Genomic DNA, 23,265 nt, shown 5'->3' on the forward strand with positions numbered 1-23,265 from the left:
TACTATCCTAAGGCTGTGTATATTTGGAAGGAAAGGAAAACAAAAGAACAGAGGAAGAAGTACCCTACCAAATAGTTTCTCTTTTCAAGTTTCAGATGGAAAGGCTAATTCTATTTGGACTGTTTTAGCTGAACTTTGTGCCAGTCTAGTCTTCATAATAAAATGTCACATTAATGCACTAAAAATACCATTTCCAGACATGTATTTTAGGCTACACTTTAGTGTTCAAATTAATTCCTTTCTAGTCAAAAGAGCGCCACAAGCAAAACCATTTTAGGTTAAATGCTCTTATTTATTTTTAAGTTAATCCAAGACCTAATGCAGGTATTTCACAATGACTGGAAGAGAGTGAATGAAAGGATGAAAGGAATGAAGGGGCCCAATTCCTTTTTTAATGTATTTATTTTCTCCAAAGGCTAAGCAACAATACCTTTGGCAGTGCCACCGACAGGAAAAAAGCCATATCCCTGTTGTCTGCACCCTGCCTCCTCACATTAGCTGGGATTCCTTTTGGCACACACTTGCCTTATTCTGGGACAGGGGTACTTACAAACAGCATGAAAACACATTTAATGCTGCACCCTTTCACTGCATTTTGCTCCTGCAGGAAGGGTGTTGGTGCTGCTTGCTCCATAGATCTTACAGTCTAGACAGCAATGAAGCTCTAGAAATTTCCTGAAATGCCTAAGAGTGAAACAAGGAATGGAAGGTATTTCTCATTAACATTTTAAGCAGCTGCTCTGTATTATGAAGATATTGAAAAAAACTAAATAAACAAAACCAGCTTACTTGACAGTTTCCTTTGAAAGGAAGGGACACCATCAGACCTGCTTAAAATGGAAAAAAGAGTGATCATCCTTTTGCATAACACTTTGCAACTTACAAAAAATATCTCTGAATTCATGTGTTTTACCTCTATGTGTAAAAAGCCGATTCAGTACTGATACACATAAGAAAAGAGATTAATTTATAAGGACCATAAAAGCCACCTTTTGTTCAATTAAGGTTTTTCTGAGATGCAAAGTTTTAGGCCAGTGATGAGGTGCCTTACTCACCTTGTTGACAAGGTGAGTTATATGAACATGGCTGAGAAAAACAGAAGTCAGAAAAGAGATCATTTGTTTTGTTTTAAACATTAATTTAATGCATCCCAAATGCTTAGTTCTTGTGCAAATACATGCTGTGAAAAGCACAGTCACTCTGATTATGAAGTGGAGCTACACATTTACTTCTTTTTACTTGCTATGAATACTACCAGGGGAACCACCTGGGTCCATTTTGAGGACTCAAAGTCCAGAACAGACTTGATCCCTTTGGGTTGAACACCTAGACTAACTAAACAAGGATGAAATCAATGTTTCTCTTGGGTTGAAGCAAGTGACTGAGAAGGAATGGAGGAATGCTTATTGCAGCTACCTCTTCTTCCAAACCTTTCTTCAGTATGGTACTGTAGTAGGGTATTAAAAAAATTTATCTTTACACTCTGCCCCCACCTTGCCCCCCACCTCTTCTATCATTCTCCAGACTGAGAAATTCAGAGTTTCTCTTCTAAACCACATTTTGAGTCATTGTGGTCTGTGCAAAACATCTACACATATATGCACACATATGCAAACTTTGGGAGCAATTTCTGCTCTGAATTTGAGAATTAAATGCTCTTGTACACGTGACATTTAGTATGGAACTGCAGAGTACCACAACATACCACAGGATTCATGTTTCCAGGACCCAAAATAATTCTGGCCACATAAATAGTGTCACTTACATTAACACAAAAGTCAGGCATGTTTGTGATTCATTTATGCCACATGGTAGTTTTTTCGGCACTACCACAGAGATTTTACCAAAATTCCAGACATGAAACTATTTTGCTAGATTGTTTCATTTGAAAAGAACAAAGTAAAACAGGGCTTGTTTTATCTTCTTGGTTTAAAAATAGGTGTTTTCCGAATCTGTAATTTTTTTCAGTGGAGTTACTCCAAGTCTAAAAGATGGGAGATTTTAGTGGTCGAACCCCAGCTGGCAGCCCAGCCCCAGGCAGCCACTCACTCATTCTCCCTTGCTGGGATGGGGGAGAGAATCAGAGGGGTAAAAGTGAGAAAACTCATGGGCTGAGATAGAGACAGTTTTATAGGTAAAGGAAAATCCGCACACACCAGCAAAGCAGAGCAAGGAATTCATCCACCACTTCCCGTGAGCAGGCAGGTGTTCAGACATCTTCAGGAAACGCTGGGAAATGTCACGTGGAACAGTGATTTGGGAAGACAAAGACCATCACTCTAAGTGTCCCTCCCCTTCCCCTTTTGTCGCCCAGCTTTATGTGCTGATCATGAGGCCACATGGTGTGGGATATCCCTCTGGTCACTTGGGATCAGCTGTCCCAGCTGTGTGCCCTCCCAACTCCTTGTGCATCCCCAGCCCCCTCACTGGTGGGGTGAGAAACAGAAAAGGTCTTGTGCAACCCCAGCTCAGCAACAGCTAAAACATCCCCGAGTTATCAACATTGTTTCCAGCACAAGCCCAAACTACAGCCCCATACTGGATCACAAATTGATCCAGAGTCATCAGTGGTAACATAAAGCACTTTCAGGAGCAAGGTGGTTTCCCTTGCTCAACTAAAAAAAAGCAAAAACATAGAACTACGCCTGGGTTTTCCTATCCATGCACCGTCTGTCTAGTGGGAAATTTCCTTTCAAACTTGTGTCTGGTCAGAGCTGGCAGTATGTCCTTCTCCAAGTATAAATGAGTAGGTTGGTTCAAAGTGATAAAGTTCTGTTCTTTTCTGCCCTACTGCATCACTGCTGATTGTTTTACTTGTGATAAGAAGCTATGATGCCATGTCTAAAGGCTAATAGAGTACCTTTCTCTTCTCTGCTAAATAAAGCAGTGATCCTTGCTAGAAAATATGCTTGGAATAGTCTTCCCCTTCTTGCCTCTTTTCCTCTGGGACAGTTGTATCTTCACAGTTTGGTCACAGATGTTGCCGCACATGAGGATTATTAAACTAATGTGTTATCTCCTTATCTGCTTAGGGAAAACATAACATGACTGACCAAGAATAATTTATAAAAGACCTTGTAGAATTAGACTTTTTTCATGCTAATCCTCTGAAGGATGGTGTAACCTTAGCCACCCAATACTTGGATTTTGCATATACCAATATTACTCAGCATATTACCAATATTACCACAGCATATACCAATATTACTCAGTTTATTAATAAATTGAGTAATATTGGTATATGCTGTGGTAATAAAACTGCATATTTTTTTTGTCTTTGATGCAAGACAAATACCAAATAAAACACGATTTAAGTGATTCAAGAGAGACTAGGCAAAGCCCATCCCAACTTCAGAAAGATAGCTGAAAAGTTGAACACACTTTATGGCTCTAAACCTTTCCTGCATAAACACCCACAGATATTCTCACCTCATGCAGTTCAGCCTGGCTAACTCTCACAGCTCAAGCCTCTCTGCTCCCACTAGGCTCACAGTGAATGAGCCAACCTAAAAATGCAGCAGCAAAAATATGTCATCACCAGATAATATTCTCCAATTCTCAACACCTCATCATTTACTCCAGCAGCTATTGACACAAAAGCTGTATGGCTTTCAACTTCTTGAGTCTTTCCTTCTAAATGTTTCCTGCTGACCCAACTACATTTTCCATTTTCTGTAGACCAAGAGTTTTTCTAAAGGTCGCAACTGAGTCTTTTTTCTGTGGTACCAGAAAGAGAAGCTCTAGCAATAAGAATAGCAGCCACCATTTGCTCTGCAGCTGAGAAGATATGGAACACTGATGGAAGCATATAAACCCCAACCCTCAACCTTCAAAAAAAACCCAGCCCTTCCCCTCTCCCCCACCTTCTCCAAGAGTAACCCCCAGAATCAGGCACAGTCTGAGTCACTGTCTCCAAATACCAGAATACAGAATAATCTCAGTACAGGTAAATTAAAAACTTGTATGTAAATATTTTATTCTCTCATATTTTGCAAATCAGAAAGCAGTGTTTGGTAATAAAAAATAATACAGAATTATTATTTTTCTTCCAGTCCACACTCATATATTACCAGGTTTCCCACATTACAGATGAAACTGTCTCTTACAGTCTAAAGATAGTATTCACTTTCAGTACATTCTGTACTTTTGACTTATTTAATATTAGTCTTCTGAACTATTTACAAATATATTACAACCTTTAAACCTCAAAGCAAAGAGTATTTCAATAATCAATCTGACATAAGGATCAGTAGCTTCTACATAACTTCAGTGTTTAAGAGAAACTATACACGCAGTGCAGTAGATCTGAATAATTTATATCTTTTAAAAAAAGAAAAGCACTGAAAGTTTCTGAGTATAAAACTTTCGCATTGCAGTGGTACCTACTGACCCTCCTGGACTGGAGGACAGGAGTGTGAGGTGATGTCATTGTGCTTGTAGAGAGCCTCATCCAAGTCCAGTGTGGTGTTGTTCAGCTTGAGGGTCATGCAGCCGTGGTAGGAGGCAGTGACCGGAGTGGAGGTGACAGGAACGTCTGTCGGAAAGGGGAGATAAATGTCTCTGACAGCTGCCTTTAAGTAAACACCTGCCCTGCCTAGGCTCAGATGGCTGTGGCTCAATGAGTTCATGCTCATCTCTTCCCATGCTGGCATTTCTACCTCCCCCTGCCCCCTTGCCAGAAGGCAAGAGCACAATCCCAGACGTGAGGAAAACACCATCTGTTCTGGTGCACCAAAGCCCTTCTCCCAGGCTGAACCCTTCCTCAGCTGCTCTGTGCCTCTGCAAGGCCTCCTGGATGAAACCTTGTGCTGCACAGCTTCCCTGCAGTGGCACAATGTGTTCACACAGCCCCATGTTTTCCCCCTCTCCATCTCCAAACTCTGCTTTGTTATTGGTGGAGATGTTAGACCTCCCTCTAACTCCCTCTGTTCTTTCTCTTCAAAATAGCTTCCAAAAGATTATGGGAAGAATTTTATGACAGGAAAGCACTTCCCATATGCTGCCTCTACCACTTGCTGGATTTATCTTTACCATAGTTTTGCTGTGTATGAGCACAGGAAGGTTGCTGGCCTTCATCAGCAAGGTGCTGGAATGCATCAGTTGAATTGGTCAGACTAATGAGACTAATTTTTACTGTGGAGATCCACTGTTCTTTTAATCAGTTTACCAGAGACAGAAAACAGATGGCAAGGAAGAAGACACTAAGTACAATCCAATAGACTAAAGGAAATTAGTCAATCTTACTACTAACTTCTGTAATTATCATACACACACCAACTGTAAACAAACAAAAAGCACAGTAACATAACAACAAGAAAATCTACATGAGCTCCGTCCTCTACCTTTCCCCAAAGGTCTTTAGTTTATTTACAACCCAAAGCTGACCCTAACAAACTGGTTGTGCAATGGAAAATAATGAACACCTCAAAGAATATTTAACTTCACAGTGATTCAGGCAGCTAAATAAATCACTTATCTTTACATCGAAGCAAGGACAACTTGAACAATAGGTTGTCCTGTTGACCCAAGATTATATGAAATTTAAAGTGTTCTGCCTGGAGATATGCAGGGCTGATGTGCTCAGACACAGCTCAGACAGAATCTAGGACTGAGTGGGAGAGAGAACATTTGTGGGAGATCTGTAAGCCACAAAGAAATACTATAAACCTCTTCAGCTTCCTGGGGGAGAGCTACCATTGCTCAGTAGTTGCTTTATTTATGATGTTATCTATTTCCCATTCCTCCCCATTTGCCAAAGTTTATCTGCAAAGTTTGCTGAAGGAATGCAGCATCTCTGTTGTAATACCTTACAGGAATGTAAACTAAATTTTGAGTCAGAAGAGTTGAAGTTGTGATTTAACAACTTGAAGACTCATCTAAGGAGACAGGCAGATTGCTGTTACATGTGCCACAGGGCTGACTGAAATAGTGTGGGCTTTCAGATGGATTTGTAAGAGATTAAAAAGAAATTAATTTTTTTCATTGTATTCTAAATTATGTGAAATATTTCATTTTCTGTTATGACTAGAAATGGATCTGTCCAAAATGTGGTCATAAAAAGATTTGAAAGCCTAGTTTAAAGGTTCTTTCACCTGGTGAAATGCATATTTTCTGAAAAATCAACTACGCATCACATAAATTACATAATTTAGGATTTACCAGAACTGAAAAGCCTATAGAAAATGTAATTAATGTCTACATGTTCTCTCTTATCTGTTGAAACTCTAAGTAGTATTTCTTTCACATCTGCAATATTAGCTGTGCTTAGGATCGGGCTTAATATGTATTTGGATCCAGAATTCTTTCTTTCTTTGTGGCAGATGGAATAAAGATGTGAAGTTTGACCACTATACTGTTTTTTCCACAGGGTATGGAAGCATGGAAAAACTAAAAACTACGTAATGTTTTCAAAATCTGAATGAGCCAAACTAAATTAGATCTGACCATTTGGTATTGTTACTTAACCCAGAGTGATTAATCCAACTGAAGTGCTGAAATGTTTATTTATTTGGCAAATGACAGTGTTTCTCATGCAAGTGCTGGGTTCCTCTCAATGGCAAAAGCAGAGTGCTGGCAGAAATTCCTGCTGCTAAGCACAACAGATCAAAGGGGGGATAGCAGCTAAACCTACAGCATCCAGCTGAGCCTGAGCTGCCACAGCCATGGTACCTCACCCTTAGCTCTGGCAAATGAAAACCAGGGCTGCACCCAGCACAGGTAGTCTAAACCACAGAGAACCTGGGACAGTGACAGAATGATTTCTGAGCTGTGGAAATCTCCACTGTGCATCTGAGAACAGCTTAAAAGAAAGCAGGCAACCTCTATTGCCTGTGCAATGGCCAGCTTAGATAATTTAATCTGAGAGTAGAAAATGACACGTTCGGGATTTCAGCATCCTTCCTGCCACTGTGTGAATGTTCCAGAGTATGTGGCCTGCCCCTTTCAGGTGTGACTGGGAGCCATTTGCATCATCAGCATAAATCCTCTGTAAACTCTTGCTCCTGGTGGGGACAGCCACACCATGTGTCCTAGTACCTGTGGCACCTCAGCCATCCTGTTCCAGCCTGACTGCTTCAGCACCTCACAAGAGGCCAACATTTGTACCTCTCCCTTGCTTGGGCAAGTAAGGGCAAGATTTTGCTTAGCTGCTGGCATCATGTGCATCAGAGACATAAGTGTTCCTTTAATAGCATTCCTCAGCAGAAGGGACTGATAAACCTGTTCAGGCAGAACAAGAAACAAACTCCCAAACTTGGGAGATGAAAGATGAAAGTTTGATCTTACAGGTTCAGAAGAGAGGAGCAAACTGACCTCCCAGAAGAAGCCCTGTTGCTGCTGAAAAGCCAGAGACACTATAAATGGTGTTAACCCCTTGGTTGTACCCTACATGCCCCTGGCTGGGAGGCAGTCTGTTAACTGTGTCATGCTGCAATCACTTCAAAGAGCATCAGCCAGGGACTATCCCCACACTGGGCTTCCCAAGTTTCAGGCAAAGCCCCCTGAGGTCCTAGAAGTCCCCTCAAGGAGTGCTCCCACGGATTCATTACATTAATGGAGCACTGCAGGAACCTGTAGCCCAGCTTCTATGGATTTTACCGGGTTTAAGGTAATAACCCAGTTTACAGCAATCATTATTTTAAAATCATGATTAAATGATAAAAAAATCATTATAAATTATTAAATCATTCTTATTGTTGAACAAGCAAAACCTCCTCTTTCTATTTCTGCCTCCAGCTGCCCTCAGAAGGACACAATCATTCAAGCAAAGTGCAATCCCTGATCCATTATGTTCCTGCATTGCAGACAAAGCCTGCTCAAGCAGAAACAGAGAAGGACTCTCACAGCTTGAACAGAAACAGTGTTCCTGACTCCCAGCTCAGCAAAGAGAGTTGGAAGTCTGTGGTCCATGGTACAAAACTGGAGGCTCACCTGGCAATCCTCCCACGTATGTCTTTGTTGACTGCAAAGAGCTCTCCAGGATGGACAGACTGTCCTCCAACTCAGAGATGCTTAGTTCACTCTCTCCTGCTAGCCCATCCACCCTCAGGGATAAGTGATCTTTCTTGAGGAGGACATCTACAGAGTGTTCCTTTTTATCACAGAGATTTATTGCCAGTCTGGACACAACTGTGTTCTCCAAGGCCACGATGACAAACTGAACAGCAAGGGAAAGAAAGAAAAACAGGCAATGAGCAGAAAAATACCTAGCTACACTTACCCAGTACCAAGATGAGCCCAATGTGCTCTTCATTACAAATATTTAGCAGAGTCTCCAGAGAATTAGGCTTATTACTATTGCTGATTGTGTTCTGAGCTCATTTGCACAGATGAAAAACAAATGAACCATGAGACTAATTCTTGAAACCGTGTTTTCTCAGAGAGGGTTCTTAGTGGGTCTTGCAGAAATCATTATATTGCACTGGGGACAAACCAACTGGAGCTGCTGTACTATAAATGAAAATTGGCTCATGGGATTTAGTGAAATCCTTCCTGGGTTACCCTTGTGGAATGCCAGAATTTAGCCCTTTGTTATGAATGCCATTGCAAAGTATCTTCAACACTCCACCATGACTGGCTTTTCCCAGCACCTTTCCCACACCTAAAGCCTGTCTCTTGGTTTCTTTGGGACAGGTACTGATAAGCAAGAATGGAAATCCCTGGTAAAAAAAAAAAATATGACTACATTCAAGAGAGCAGTTCTATCTTTTACCTAGGCCACATTTGCCAAGAGGTCCCTATGAGTATCTGACACACACCTGTAAAAGGCAGAACTTCAGGCAAGCACGGTTGTTTCAGACTATGCTCTGAACAGGTGGGACAAATAATAAGGCAGGCAGCAAATCTGACAGCTGTTTTTGAAATTGACTTCCAGTTACCAGGAAAGAGCAAGGAAACTTCTCTACAGAAATACTTGTTTGTACCTGTTGCTTCAGTTTCTTTGTGGAGTGATAGTCAATCAGAGATAGTGATAAAGGGACAGATGCTTCTTCTGTAACTAGGGCAAACAGCACACCAGTATCTGTTGCTGGTTGAATTACAGCATTTACTTCAATTTCCCAATTTGGCTTGGTTTCATTTCCAGAAGAAGGTTGCACTGCAGAAAAAGAAATTCATTGGACAATGTGTCAAATGGGTAGGCTGTTCAGTTTCTCCCTGGAGAAGACCATAGGCAGATGAGCATCTGGAGGGACTGCCACATTTTTTTTTTAATTTAAAAAAAATAATTCCAAAGCACTTGAACATAAAATTGGACAAGAAAATGGCATCAGTTTCCTTTTGTTACCTTATGCATTCTGCTGCTTTTCAGAATGTCAAAGGATAACATAAAGCTTTTTATCACAAAGAGTTAGTCAAATTCCCATGGCTGCCAATCTGACACATTCAAAGAACTGCTGCAAGATAGGTCAATCGAAAACCAGTTTTTGAACCAGTCTGTCCAAAGATCATTGAGGAATCTGAGTTGAAATTTGACATGCAGGAAACATTTCTATGAAAGCCTGTATTAAACTCAAGAATTGTATAATACAATACATACTACACTCATCACCTATTCAAACTCTTCCTGATCACAAATCTCTCAAAAGTGTGGCATGTTTTATTTCACCTGTTGAACCATGAATTAAATTTTCTGGTATCTTCTTACTGCCTCAGTACCCAAATAATTTAAAAGGTAATGCAGGCTGCAAAGAAAGACATCAGCCTGCTCCTGCAACCTCCCTTCACAGGACTATTACCTCTGCTAGTTCACCACATCTTGAAATACAATAATCCATTCTTTATAGGGCTTACCACTGCAAAGGAAAAAGAAAAAAAAAAAAAAAAGAAAGAAAGAGAATGATTGTTTGGAAAAAAATGCAGGTGCTGAGGCCTTATCTGCACTTCATCTGCATTTTAGATGCTGCCTTTCTTTGCAACTTTTAAATCCCCGTGCTAGGTAATATGACAGACACCTGGTACTCCCTAATTTACGATGGCACAGCAGAAAAAAATCCACATAACACTGAACAGATGGCTCCTGCAGAGCAGGACTTACATACCATACCAAAATAGATGGTCAGCATTTGTGTGGGTTCAGAAATACTGATAGCTGATTACACAGATAAGCAAACACAATAACCTAGAGCAATAAAAGGTGCCTTTCTGAGTGCTACATTAGTATGGACAAGTTTGATTTGAAACCTGTTATTACTGTATGCCAATTTCATTGGCTTCTATCAGAGATATGCTTAGTGCATTTGTCCCAAGTGTAAGTAACGACAGCCCATGATTAAAAGTGAATCTAAGACAATAGACAATATTAATTTTTCTGTCTATCATCATCTCAAGATACAGCAATATGGCTTGCAGGTCTCCCTGTTGAGCAGGAAACAATGGTAAAGGACTGGAAGGACCTAAGCTGCTGACAGAGAGGTGTAAAGCCTCTAAGGCTGAGGATGAGCTGGAGCCAGTCTGGCTGTGAAATGTATTACTGGAGCTACACAGAAAGAACCTAATCCCTGCTGGCCATATTTGCACTGGCTTGAACTATCATTTACAGGCCTTCCTTCACTAAGAACCACAAGTTTAATCTTTTCTGCATCAATCAACAGTGAGTCTGGCACACACCTAAGTTTTAACACTTGGTTTATTAACCAGGTATAGCTAATGGCAGGACAAGAGGTCAGAAATAAAAAATCCCAGCCTACTTACTGTAAGTAAGATTAAACACAGCAAAACCTCGGCCAGGATAGAAAGAGCCTCGTCCTGCTACAGCAAAGCACTGCATCTTTTCATTCATCTTTATGGTCTCTTGGATGGAGGTGTCCTCCCCATTCAGCCAGTTCCATGCCCGCATGCAACCATCCAGCCGAGGGTTTATCTGGGAAGATAAAGCAGCATCTCAGGCCTCAAATGATTGTTCAGTGAAGAGGAATTGTGTGCAAAGGAATACTGAGTTATAGTATCATACTAAACAGTAGAAATCATTTTGATGTGTCATGCACATGCAAATCAAGAGGCAGCAACCCCCATCCTGCAGCCCCAAGTGAGTGGTCAGTATTTCCCCAGGAAACTCTCCTGAGCTCAGCTTGTCTCCAGAGGCAAGGAGGGCACTAGCTAGTGCAGGTGCTGGTTTGGTTGTATTGGTTCTGTAAGCTCCTCTATGTGTTCCCCATCATTAATACAACTTATTGCTAATGCTCTGTAGCCAGAGCTCCATAATTCAGCATGGCAAATGCTGGAGGCTAACTTAAGGCTGAAAATCCCAATCCTTTTTGTCATTGCAAACAACCTGCATGACACAAGACAGATCTTGGAGCTGATCATGGTATAAGTTTTTGGGTTCTGGCTCAAGAAGGGGTGCCTGCACCACAAGACTGGCACACCACTCTGTATGAACCTCATTCCTTCCAGCTTCTAGTTAGGCTATTCTGTACCTAATGTCAGCATTAAAATGTGAGTCAGTGTGTAAAGAGAAGGCTTCTTGCAAAGTCTTTAAATCAGCACCACTACCCCCAATTAAGTGAAGGAGAGAGAGAATTAAGTGTCTGAGCCAGGATAAAAACCTGAGGAGTTTCTGGCCCTCAATCCTAGATTCTGACTACACCCTGGGCTTACTGTTTCTGACAAGCAGTGGCCCTGAATGACTTCGGGTGAGGCACAGGAGCTGTGAGGCTCAGCTGCTGCACTCCCAGTCACAAAGCCTCAAGCTTGTCACCCAATTTAGGAATAAAGAGATGCAAATTTGGATTTCAAGGTGCCAACTCTGCTTGTGGTGGGCATTCAAAATGCCTGAGCAGCAGTTATTCCAGAAACGAAGCAATCATCCAATCTTACCCAAGGACTGCCTTAACTTCTATTCATATGCTGTATCTACTTCAATTAGGAGGAAATAAAGAAAAATAAGCTTCTGTTTTTCTTTGGGTCTCACTATAGTGACACAGCAAACAAATGCAGCAAATTGTGATTTGTTACACGTGAAGAACAAACTTGGGTCACAGCACAAAGAGTGCCCCTGATGCTGGTTCCAGACTTAGTGGGCACAGTGGCACCCTCACACAGCAGCGTGTCCACTGACCCCTCCCCAGGCCACTCCTGCTCTCCAAGCCAGCATGACCACTGTGGATTTTGTCATGTGCTCCAGTTTTGCTGTGCCCTAACTCTGCAGGTGGGATACATCTCACCCAAACTTACCAATCAAAAAATCTGGGGACTCAACTTTGCTACTGGCTTAGGCTCCTGCTATAGTCACTGGACTGAAAGCTGTATCCAGAAGGTGATAGTTCCACCTGTTTCAGGGCAGGTTGAACAGCTCTCAGGAAGGACCAACATTACTCCAAGAGAAGATGAACTCAAGCCCTTCAGGCATGCAAAGGAACAGAAGTTATTGTGCCATACTTACTGGTAGAATAAGGTCCTTTGTTTTGAAAGGAATGCCTCCTACTGTCAAATTCAGCTGGTACACTCCCTTGTGTAGTGTAAACAGGTTTCCTGAGACAGCTATTTTCATAACTGCATCCCTGTTGACCTTTATAATCAAATTTCTTTCAAGTTCCTCAACAGAGATCTGAAAAAGTAAATTTCCAAATTGAGTTATTAAGTATGAATAGAACTTAGTATCTGCAGTTGCAGGTACAGGACAGACCATAGTGAAATCCCCAAGATAAAGGAATATTTTCAGTCCCCAAGCCTCTTTGTTCACCTTTTAAGTTACATTCCACCTTGATATGTAAATCTACACTAGAAAGCAGTCTGTGATTAACCGTAATGGTGAAGACAGTCCATCTACTTCGAAACAGCTACAGAAAAATGTGAATGGATTAAATACATGACTTTTGTAGGTTGCTTTATGTAAAATGTAAATGCAGTAATGAGTTATTAATGACAAACTTCCTATTGCAACTGCATGTGAAAGGAAAAGCTGGAAGGACAAACAAGATGTCTTTTGTTGGATCGGTGTAAGATAATGCAGAAGCCTCGCAGACCCAGTCTTTTAATATCAACCTCTTCAAAAAGCACAACATAGAATGGAATTTTTGAGAGGGTAATAAAAATGTGTAATAGGCAATAACTTTTCTCTCAAAAAAGCATCTGCAAATTTTCCTTCCATGTCTCTGAAAAGCTGCTTCTAGGAAGATTCTATTACCACTGAAAATTCAAAAAGATTTCATCATTTTGATTATGACCAGGCTGCACAAAGAAGCACTATAAAGCTTCTGTGGAGGGAGAGAAGGTGAAGCCCAAAGCTGATGCACCAGACTGACCAGCAGCCAAGATTCTGCTGCCTTGGACATGGGTCCTGCTACCAGTGGATGTTCTCTGGCTGTAGCAGAAGACAGTCCCAATCCTACTGTAAAGAAAGGAACACACCTCCACTATTTCATAATCTTCTTCCCACTCTATGACAGATACTCCACCTACTCACTCTTCATCTGTACAGCTCTGTTCCCTGGGACACCCAGAAGCTGCTTCTATCAGTGAGCTGCTGTACAAACCAATTATCTGTTTTAGAGGATGTTTAGACATGTCTTGCCCTCTTCCTGCTAGCAGGCCAGGTCCTGAGCATCTTTCTTTCTGTATTTTGACTAGCAAATACAGTCAAATCCCAAAATTGCTCTTATCAGCCATTCTGAGCTCTTATGCTGTGGCTGTAACATAAAGGAGGACAGGGTTGAGCAGGTTTGTACCTGGGCACTCCCTTTGGATTGCAGTCTTCAGTAATCAAGACTAAGTGAATTTGATAGTGGGAAAGATTATTCACAGACTTTCCTCCTGTCATGAACCTTTTTCTTCTCTTGCGAATTCCAGTACAATCTGGTTTATATTGCTACAATACTGTTTCCACCTGGTGTGTTGCTCTGTGCCACATCCTACAGGACATGAATTTATTTGTCTTTAGCTTGCTTGTTTAAAGTAGCACCTACATCTCCAGACTGCATTTCATGGAGACACACCAGCCAGTCTCAAACAGGCTTTTTTGAGTATTGGATGGCTGTGAAGCCCATTCAGTGTGTGGGAACATAAGCCCACAGGCTGTGTAGCCAAAAACTCACACAGACACCTCTGCCCAGTGTCGTGGTCACCACTGCCCTGATGCTCTGGGCTGTGGAGTGCCACAAGGAGCTGGCACAGAGCATCTCCCTGCTCCTGGCACAGACCCTGGGCAGGCACAGAGCAAAAGGGAATTGGGAATAGCCAGCTGCAGCAGTGCCCATACTGTGAAGAAACACTGCTACTTACAGAGCCACCAGAATTCAGGGCCTTTTAAAATTTAATTAGATTGTACAGCAAGTAATAACATATAAATAAAAAAAAATTCTGAGTTCTTAGCTGCATCTGATCCTTAATACAAGCAAACACAAATCAGTGAAAACTTCCATAAGAGAAGGGGTTAATCCCTGTGGGAATTCTCAACAGATTCCAGTTTAGGAAATTACATTCTGCCTACTTTACAATGCCCTCTGGCTGTTTAAGCTCCTGCTTCTTATAGTCAAAGCTTAATTGCTGGTGCACCACCATCACATATAAACCAAAAGAGGAAGCATTTCAGTAGTTAGCATCCTGCTCCAATTCCCTACTCTTGTGGCAAGGAGAAGCTGCTTGCTGCCTGCCACCATGGCTTAGGGACATTCAGGAGGACAGTTCTCACAGCTAAGGGTTCCCATATGGTTAGCCATAGCAAGGGCAGGCAGCTTTGTGTTTTGGATTCATGCCCTGGATAGCTCATAGCACACAGCCAGCCTGTCCACTGTTTGCTGAAAAGCAAGTGGACAGCACTGAAAAGGGACAGACCTGCAGTCAGCTGCAGGGTTAAAACCAAATACCAACCTTGTGATTGCTTAACTTTCAGCCCTGACATTTAACAGTGCAGGTAAGTTATTATTTTTGCTAACCAGACTATGTCCTCAGAACAGAACTAAACTCTGAAAATAAGACAAAATGATGACTGTTTTTGGAAATGCAAAACAAACAGAAGGCGAGTGCATTCTCTACTATCATAATGTCATACGTGCCACTTCATCCAGCTGCATTACACACAAATAACCACATTAAAAGTCTTTCCTGAGGTTTGCTTGTTTGTGTTTTCAATGCTGTTTCAATGTTCATTGCAAAATATTTTAGGAAGGATTAACACCAGAGAAAATACCTAGGTAGAAATATTGGCCTGAAGTTTTGAAAATGCCATTGTATTTCAGTGAAAGTATGCAACTTTTGCTCAAGAGATGAGAACACTGCTGGTGCTTTTTCATATCTTTTGCTTTTAAACAGTCGTTGCTTTTCCATCTGCTGTAAGTTAAATAGTAAAATTGCTATTTTCTCACAACCCATATGAAGTTCTCTCTAGTATCCAAAGTCCTCTGGTAAAGATCTAGCCAAAACTAAGGGCTTGATTCTGTGCAGACTGAAGTGCAGACTAAAGCTCACAACTGCACTTCAGCCTGGACTGTGATATCTGAAGATTGTTGGGGTTGAGTTTCATAGAAAGTGAGGCTGCAAAGTACACACACAAGTCCATGCTCAAAATGAAATGTGTGGCTACATGTTTTATAATAGGAGACAGTAAAAAGAAATCCTTAAACGGAATTTCCTAAATCAAAAACCATGCCAGAGAGAGAAAAATGGAGAAATGTAGGAGGGGATAAAATGTAGGAACATATTTACAGTTGTATCACTCAGCCATATAGATAAAATGGCATTTAGAGGTGTGTGACACTAGATGTCAAGCAGAAGAGAGCCAAGTATCTCTTGGATGAAAACAAGAGATAAGAAAATACAGCAGGGAAAGGAGAAATCAACAGCCTCCCAGCAAACCAGGGAAGGTCCCAGATCTCAAAGGTGTAAAATAGGAAGTCAAGAGACTAAAAGCTCCCTCCTCCTGCTGCTGTTCATCAGTGGGTAAATCCTCCTGCTTTGGGGCAGTATCAGCAGTGCACTGTTTCACTCTGGGACACAGTCACCAGAATTATGGCCCCTGCCCTGCTCCAGGTCCATTCCTGTGGCAGCAGAGCATGCTGCTCTCTCCTCACTCGTGCCATGCTATCCGTGCCTCTGGCACTGCTCAGCCCACATGCAGGATGATGTCCTGGCTGCAGGGACACCTCTGCCTCCACCCCATCAGTGTGGCTCCTGCCCACCTGCCCCTCAGCTTGGTCTTTGCTGTCCCAAAAAGCCTTGGGGAAGGATTTCTGGGGGATTTACACAATCCCTCAGAAAATGTGCAAGGTGTGTTGCTGCAGCCACTCAGCCAGGCAATTTCTTGGTTAGGATGGTACCTGGGGATAAGAGCCCTGACACTGATAGCTGGCAGGAGACATTTAATTCTTGCCTAAACACAACACTTTCATCACACTGCCTTCTCTCCCTGAAAAAAGAAAACACATTTCAGCTGTGTCCCCCTCAAATTAATATGGGCTAGTTTGTAATTTTCTCATAATGAGGTCAGGCACTTAGCAGGTATGTTAGCTCCTCTATTAAATGAATTAGCTTGACAATTGCTGATTTTTGTGACTCCCAAGTCACTCCAGTGGCATCCACTCTGCTTTTCACATCTTCTGTCACCATCCTCTCTTTGCAGGCAATTACAATTGTCCTATTTCAAATTAGCAGAACAACTCTTACCACAAAATTCAGTAAGAACTGGCTTGAAGCTATTCCTACATGTAAAGATACAGCATGTCACACATTTTATCTACAGCTTCAGTGAACCTCTACAGTTCTTCATTTGGAATCTAAAATTGTTTCACTGTCATTAAAGGAACTGAACCAAACATCACCTCATCTGCTGGAAGCATTACCAAATGTCAGTGGTTGATAGTAAATGTATTCAAGGACTTCTTCATTTATTAATTAGAAACAATTTTTTCCCACTTTGCTAATTTCTTTAATGTATAATTTGGAGCTTTTATATACTAAAAAATGTAAACCAGAAAATTATTCACAGTTACCAATATCTGCATTTGTCTCATATGTGAGTTAGCTGAGAACTTCCCACCCACTCCCAAGAGGCACATCAACTTAAAAGAACTAATTAAGTCAGAAAAAATGAAAGGAGAGGAAAAGGCAGAAATGAGAAAGCATGTATAAACTGTTCATCTAGTGTAGATCATACTGCAGCATGATTTTCATGATCCTGGCACAAATGGTAACAACCATAATGCTCCCAAAATCACCAGCTGATGTTCTGTGAGAGTGCCAAGAAGAACATGAACCCTCACAATCCTTACAATCTCATGAGATTGCTGGGATTATGGTATCAATAAAAAGATGCTTTAGGGGTTACAGTGGTACTGCTCGGTTGACAGTTGGCCTTCATGGTTTTAGAGATCTCTTCCAACCTTTTTTTGGAATTCCCTGATGCTATAGTAGACCCCAATATCTTTACAAGGGAAACAGTCTATTTTGTATATAAACAGGCCTGAAGACTTTATAAAAAGTATACTGAAGCATAAGAGATTTGTCAAGGCCTCAGAAAATCTGAGGCCTGTGACTAAACAAATGAAGGAATAAACAAAAGCAACCACACACCCCCCCCACACCAAACACACTTTGAAACTTTCTTAAAAGAATACTAAGAGGGAAGGATCTCTTTATCTGACTTCCAGCCCTGAGCCAGAGGGCATCTTCTTGAAGTGATGTGAAGTCATCTTAGCCCTACTTCATCTCAAAGGCGCTGTTTGTGCAAGTGGTTGCTCTGGTTGTGCAAATTAGAGATGCAGTGTACATTACAATGGATATAAAGTGTAATTCAATTTCCTAGGAAAAATATTTTCACCTTGGAATGTATAACATACTGGCATGCCTTTAATAGACAGGTTGGAGAAGCATTTTCCCAGGAATACAGAGAGTCTATCTGCACTGGATGAGTGCATCCCAAACAGGCCAGGAAGGAGTGGGACCCAGCAGGTCTGGGCTCACCGTTTGCCACATGCCGTGGTTGATGAGCGGCCCGGTGCTGGTGACGCGGCCCACCCCGCTGTACTTCAGCTGCAGCTCCAGCCGTCCTTTGCGCAAAGCCAACACTATCCATGTGCTGTCTTGATGGCCTCCAGCAAAGAAAAGGATACCTTCAGGATCAAAGGTTCTAAAGTCGAACTCAGCCACAAGTCTGACCGCACAGGTGCCAAGAAATAAATTAGTTATGCAGAGTTCAAAAACCACAGAGTACTTTCCATACAGATAACATCAATTCTAGCAGCTCTAAAGCTCTGTTAAAATATACTAGCTTTTAATGCACTCCTGAAAGCCTTAAGATGTGAGTACAGCTTTTAAAACATCATCAAGAATTAAGAATACAGTACTATATTTCAGTAATTATCCTAACAGCTCTGTGGTCAAGGCTGCCTTTCTTAATTACTGGTTTAGGTAATGTTTAGCCTAAAGGACTTCATAATCCAAGCAAATAATGATGAATGTAGGGTCAATTATTATTGTAACAATTCCCTTGCATGCATCAAAGCCAGTTAGAGCATTTCACTGTCATTCTAAATTGTCCTCACCTTGTCAGTTGTTTCCTTTTGAAGCGCAGCCTGATAACAGGAGTGCCACTGAACATCCTCCCCAGGTGCAAGGATTTAATACTCCTTCCAACAGCAAAAGGCACACATGGTATGATGTTCTATAATCAAAACACATTTTTGAGTGCTTATTCTCCTCACAGAGCAGAAAAAGAATCAGAGAGTGCTGTAAAGTAAAGGTCTGTTTGCAGTTACAGCAATGATCAGTGACATACCTCACATGTATTCATGTCCTGGGAAAGCTTCACTCCCCCTCTGCCATCACAATGACAGGTGTAACTCCCTGGTGAATTGACACAGGTCTGTTCACAGAGCTGTTCTTTGCATTCATCTATATCTACACAAGACCAGTGAAGAAGAGAGATAAAAACACTGAGTTTGTTTAAACATGACAGAACTGAGGGAATGGCCTGAAGTTGTGTCAGGGGAGGTTTAAGCTGGATATTAGAAAAAGGTTTTTCACCTAGAGGGGGGTTGGACACTGGAACAGGCTCCCCAGAGAAGTGGTCACAGCACCAAGCCTGACAGAGCTCAAGAAGCATTTGGACAATGGTCTTGGGCACATGATGTGACTGTTGGCGATGGTGCTGTGCAGGGCTGGGAGTTAAGACTCTATCCTTGGATCCTTGTAGGTCCCTTCCAACTCAGCTTATTCTGTGAAATCTATTTTCACAGACAGATTCCAGCTGCCCAAAGATACATAGCAAATCAGTGGGAAGGCTGGAAGCAGAACTCAGCTACTCGTCTGCTGGAGCAGAGCCCTGGGCTTTAACTCCTAGACAAGACTTCCTCCCTTCAGGCCCCTTCTGCTATGCCTGTAGTGACTGGCTTCTGCTCCTTGCAGACAGGGACTGCATATAAAACCCAAGTTTCTCATTTACTGTTTTCTTTTCTTTTTTTCTTCAGCTATTTTTTATCTTCTTCACAAACAAATGCAGGAAAGCAAACTGTGACAGCCCACAGGGATCTCTTCAGGCAGAGTTTAACACTTAATGCCCAACAGGACGGGTTGGAGTGTGATTTGAATTAACTTAGACAAAAGGCAGGGAATAATGCTGGTTTTGGAATACTTCCAAAACTTACTCTGTTGAGAAAGCTTGAGGCAGTGTAGCCAGCAGAACTCTGCATGGTTCCAGTACATATTAAATTCCTAGTTCAGAGTAATACCACAAGACAGGTTTTGAAAAAAGAGCTACTGCTTTGTAACTTTTCTTGTCCTATGAAGAAAGACAGCAATATGCACAGATGCTTCTGAGCTTTCACCAGATCTTGCACTTGTTGAAACTTCAAGAAATCTCAGTACTTTGGCTCATACAGCTCGATTCAAGTCATCAAAGGTGACTGCAAACTCACTGAACTCAAAGATGACAGCAAGCTCAATGAACTCAAAGGTGACCTCAAACTGCAAACTCACTCCTAACTAGGGAAAGGGAACAGAACTCCAATGTGTAAGCAAGATTAAAAAAGAAATAAAAAAAGCTTTTACTGAAACTAAATTTCTGGGGTTCTACAGATTTAAATTATATCATAAATGCTAACACATTTCTTGAGCTTACCCTGACAAGTTTTTCTCACGTCATCGTACTTGTAGCCTGCATCACAAAGACATTCATATGAGCTTATTAAATTTTTACAGTGAGCTTCTCCACAGATGTCTGCTGATGTTGTGCATTCATCTATGTCTGGAAAACAAACAATTAAACAACACAACTTCAGAGGAGTATAATCACTTCACTCTTCACATAGAGTGAGCTTAGGGCAAGGAGATCCCTGCATTACTTTGAAAACTGAAAAAAACCAGTATCTTTAAGAATCTACTTTTAGGGTTAGCTAGCTATAAGAAGTGACTTCAGGCTTCAAAAATCAGTCTTTTTTACCTTAAGCCATTAAGCACTGTTGGAAAAAGCAATGCAAAGTAAACCAGGAGAAAAACTGGAAAACAAAACAACCACCACAAAACCAAAAAGCCCCACTCTCTCCAATCAGGGGACTGAAACTGGAGGTTTAAAAAAAGCAACAGGCAGAAACTTAGGAGCGGCAGCATGAATATTATCCAAAATGCTGAATGAACACTCAGCCTATGGCACTTCAGACATTTCTGCTCTGTGTCCTCAGACAAGCAAACAATACATTTTCATATATTTACAAAGCTAAGATCTAAACCTGCTGGTCTGTAGTGGCAAGGGAGAATTGAAGCAGCCCAATTTGTCCCAGAGAACAAGCCATGCCAGAGAGATGTGGGGTTTTGCCATAAGGGCAGGCAATGAACTGGAATGGAAGTCCATAAAAAAACCTGATTGCTTTCCTCACATGTTAACTAATACCCTGAAGAATCCTGGTGTTGACAAAACATTTGTAGTGTACTAAGAGTTTAATATTTACTTTTGCTTTCTAGTATGTGTTAAAACTACAATTACTCATTACTCTTGTTGATTTTCCCACGTATGAGTGAACTGGCGGAGTACCCAATGTAGCTTAGCCTACAAATCATGACAGGAGGGAACTTTTGTGTGTATGCCTACAACGACAGGAACAAACATTTAAAAAGTCAAAATGCAATGATAAATCTGAGCTATCAATAACCACACCTGACAGTAATCTCAGCAGCTGGAAGGTCACATATTGAAGCCACTGAATGCTTATATAGCAGTGCTCACAGTGCTCTAGGAGACAGTACTAGGGTGTGGAACAAATGTACACACACAGCAAAACAAACATATGTGAGCCCCTCGCCAGCCACCTGTCCATGCTGGCTGGCACCAGAGGACAATTCAAAAGTGAAATTCACTTTCTTCTAAGTTGCTGCTCCCGTTAGGAATGGATACCATGTAATCTATACAGTCATCACTTTTTAGAGTGTGAGTGAAATAGAAACAAAATCTTTCTCTTTTTCTTTTTGCTGGTAGCATTAATAAATTGTTCAGATCATGTATGCGAATTGTTTAGAAATATGTCATCACATCCATCTCTAAGAGAGATATACCTGTTTTTTCATTTTCATATATACCTTTTTCATAAGATGAACATAACTTCAACAGCCACCTGTTGTTAAGTTACTGAGTTTGTCTCAGCATGCAGTCTCTTAACACTTTTAAAATCTCAGTTGCTTAAGTTTTGGTTATGTAAATTCATTCAGCAGTTTCAATCAGAAACTTCAGGTCCTCATTTTCTGTTCTCAGCTGGTATGTAAAATAGCTGCCAAATTTTGCTAGGGCCTTTCTACACCTATTAATATTGAGTTGCAGTGAATTTAGCCATCTGTATCTATCTGAATTCATTAGCTGCTGCACACATACAAATCTAAAACAATAAAATAAGAAACACACAAAACAAAAACAAATGGCTCACATACTACAACACTGTGGGACTGGAAAGAATCATAACAACACATCTGGCCAGCACTTCCTCCTAGCAATGTCAGGATATGAGGACTGATCAACTAAACCAACTTAGCACAATCCAAGCCACAAATCCTCTGTGAATCACACCTCTGTTATGCTCTTGAGAGCATCATGGTCCAACTGCTGACAAGCCCAGGCATGTAGGCTGGCTGGAGCACCCAGCACAACCCCAGTAGAGTAAATCTAAGAGGAGCTACCAGCAAGTTTCTGCTGGGCTAGGGAGCAGACCAGGACTGCTCAGGGCAGCCCAGCTCTCCAAAATACAGACACAAGTCATGAAGCAACCCCCTGAAGTAAACTGAGAGTCCCAGCAAAGCTTACCTTCACATATTTTGCTATCTTTAAGAGCATAACCACTGTAGCATGAGCACCGGTAGCTGCCTAGCTTGTTGAAGCAGAGCTGGTTACAGCCGCCGTTCTGCATTCTGCATTCATCGATATCTACATCAAAAGAAAGTGTCACAGTCAGCTGTTCACATCTGTAAATAATCTACAGGGTCACAGTGCAACAGGCATTGGGAAGGAGAAAGACCAAACAAGAAACAGTATTACAGATGCAACAAGTGATAACAAAAAGCACAAAGATTTCTTTCAAACACTTCATGCGTATAAGCTCAAGTTTGTTTAACTTACAAAAAAAAAAACAAAAAGGGAGAGAGAAGGATCTGTAACTGAATAGTATCTCCTTCACAGCTGAGAATACATAAAAGTATCTTTAGTCACTGTGGAGGCAAAGAAGCTTGTTTGCAGAAGCAAACTACTTATGTATTTTATATCATAACTAAGTACTAAAATTATGCTATGGCCTGTAATTCAGGACAAAAGCTTTAAATGAAACAGGAACACTATATTGTTACTATTACAGAACTCAATGAGAACAGAGGAAGTTCCAAGTTCACACAAGCTGAACATTTGTGGGCTTAACTGTGCCCCACTGAAATTGGCAGCAAAAGCCTGTAAAATCCAGCAGAGCCTGAGTTTCACCCTCCATCTACCCTACCTGCTCTTTATGTCCTGCTTGTCTATGGGACTCCAGAGTTAGCTGATGGGTAGAACAGCATGTCATGACATTTTATAAGAAAATAAGGAAATATGCTTCAGACTGATCAGTGTCTGAGCTCTCAAAACCAACTGGATACTGACTGGTCTGTTTTCTGAATTGATTAAATAAGATGCTTGAGTGATCCTATAAATGCAACACAATATTTACATGAGAAGGAAAGGCTTGGATCTCCTGCTGTCTTGGTTGCCACAATTCTGGACTGGCTGAATACAATTCTAGTCATTACTTACTACTGACAAGCAAAAAAGCAGTGGCCCTGACAGGAAGCCTTGCAGGCAGAAGAAGAAGAACCAAAGCAACCAGAAAACAA

The 23,265-nt window shown here is 41.3% G+C and overlaps 1 protein-coding gene across 1 annotated transcript in view; it reads right to left on the reverse strand.

Moving 5' to 3' along the window:
- Positions 1–3,947: 3,947 nt before the first annotated feature.
- The window catches only part of GAS6 (growth arrest specific 6), a 40,259-nt gene continuing 20,941 nt past the window's right edge, over positions 3,948–23,265 (reverse strand). The window contains exons 6-15 of the mRNA XM_077173356.1: positions 22,214–22,333; positions 20,048–20,173; positions 18,707–18,828; positions 18,474–18,592; positions 17,893–18,082; positions 12,380–12,544; positions 10,690–10,858; positions 8,922–9,094; positions 7,930–8,155; positions 3,948–4,534 (exon numbers count right to left, since the gene is read on the reverse strand). Of these exons, the coding sequence (XP_077029471.1) occupies positions 4,383–4,534; positions 7,930–8,155; positions 8,922–9,094; positions 10,690–10,858; positions 12,380–12,544; positions 17,893–18,082; positions 18,474–18,592; positions 18,707–18,828; positions 20,048–20,173; positions 22,214–22,333 (1,562 nt within the window). The 3' untranslated portion in view covers positions 3,948–4,382. The remainder of the gene's footprint in view (positions 4,535–7,929; positions 8,156–8,921; positions 9,095–10,689; positions 10,859–12,379; positions 12,545–17,892; positions 18,083–18,473; positions 18,593–18,706; positions 18,829–20,047; positions 20,174–22,213; positions 22,334–23,265) is intronic.

This window comes from Agelaius phoeniceus, chromosome 2, assembly GCF_051311805.1.
Source record: "Agelaius phoeniceus isolate bAgePho1 chromosome 2, bAgePho1.hap1, whole genome shotgun sequence".
Lineage (NCBI taxonomy): Eukaryota > Metazoa > Chordata > Aves > Passeriformes > Icteridae > Agelaius > Agelaius phoeniceus.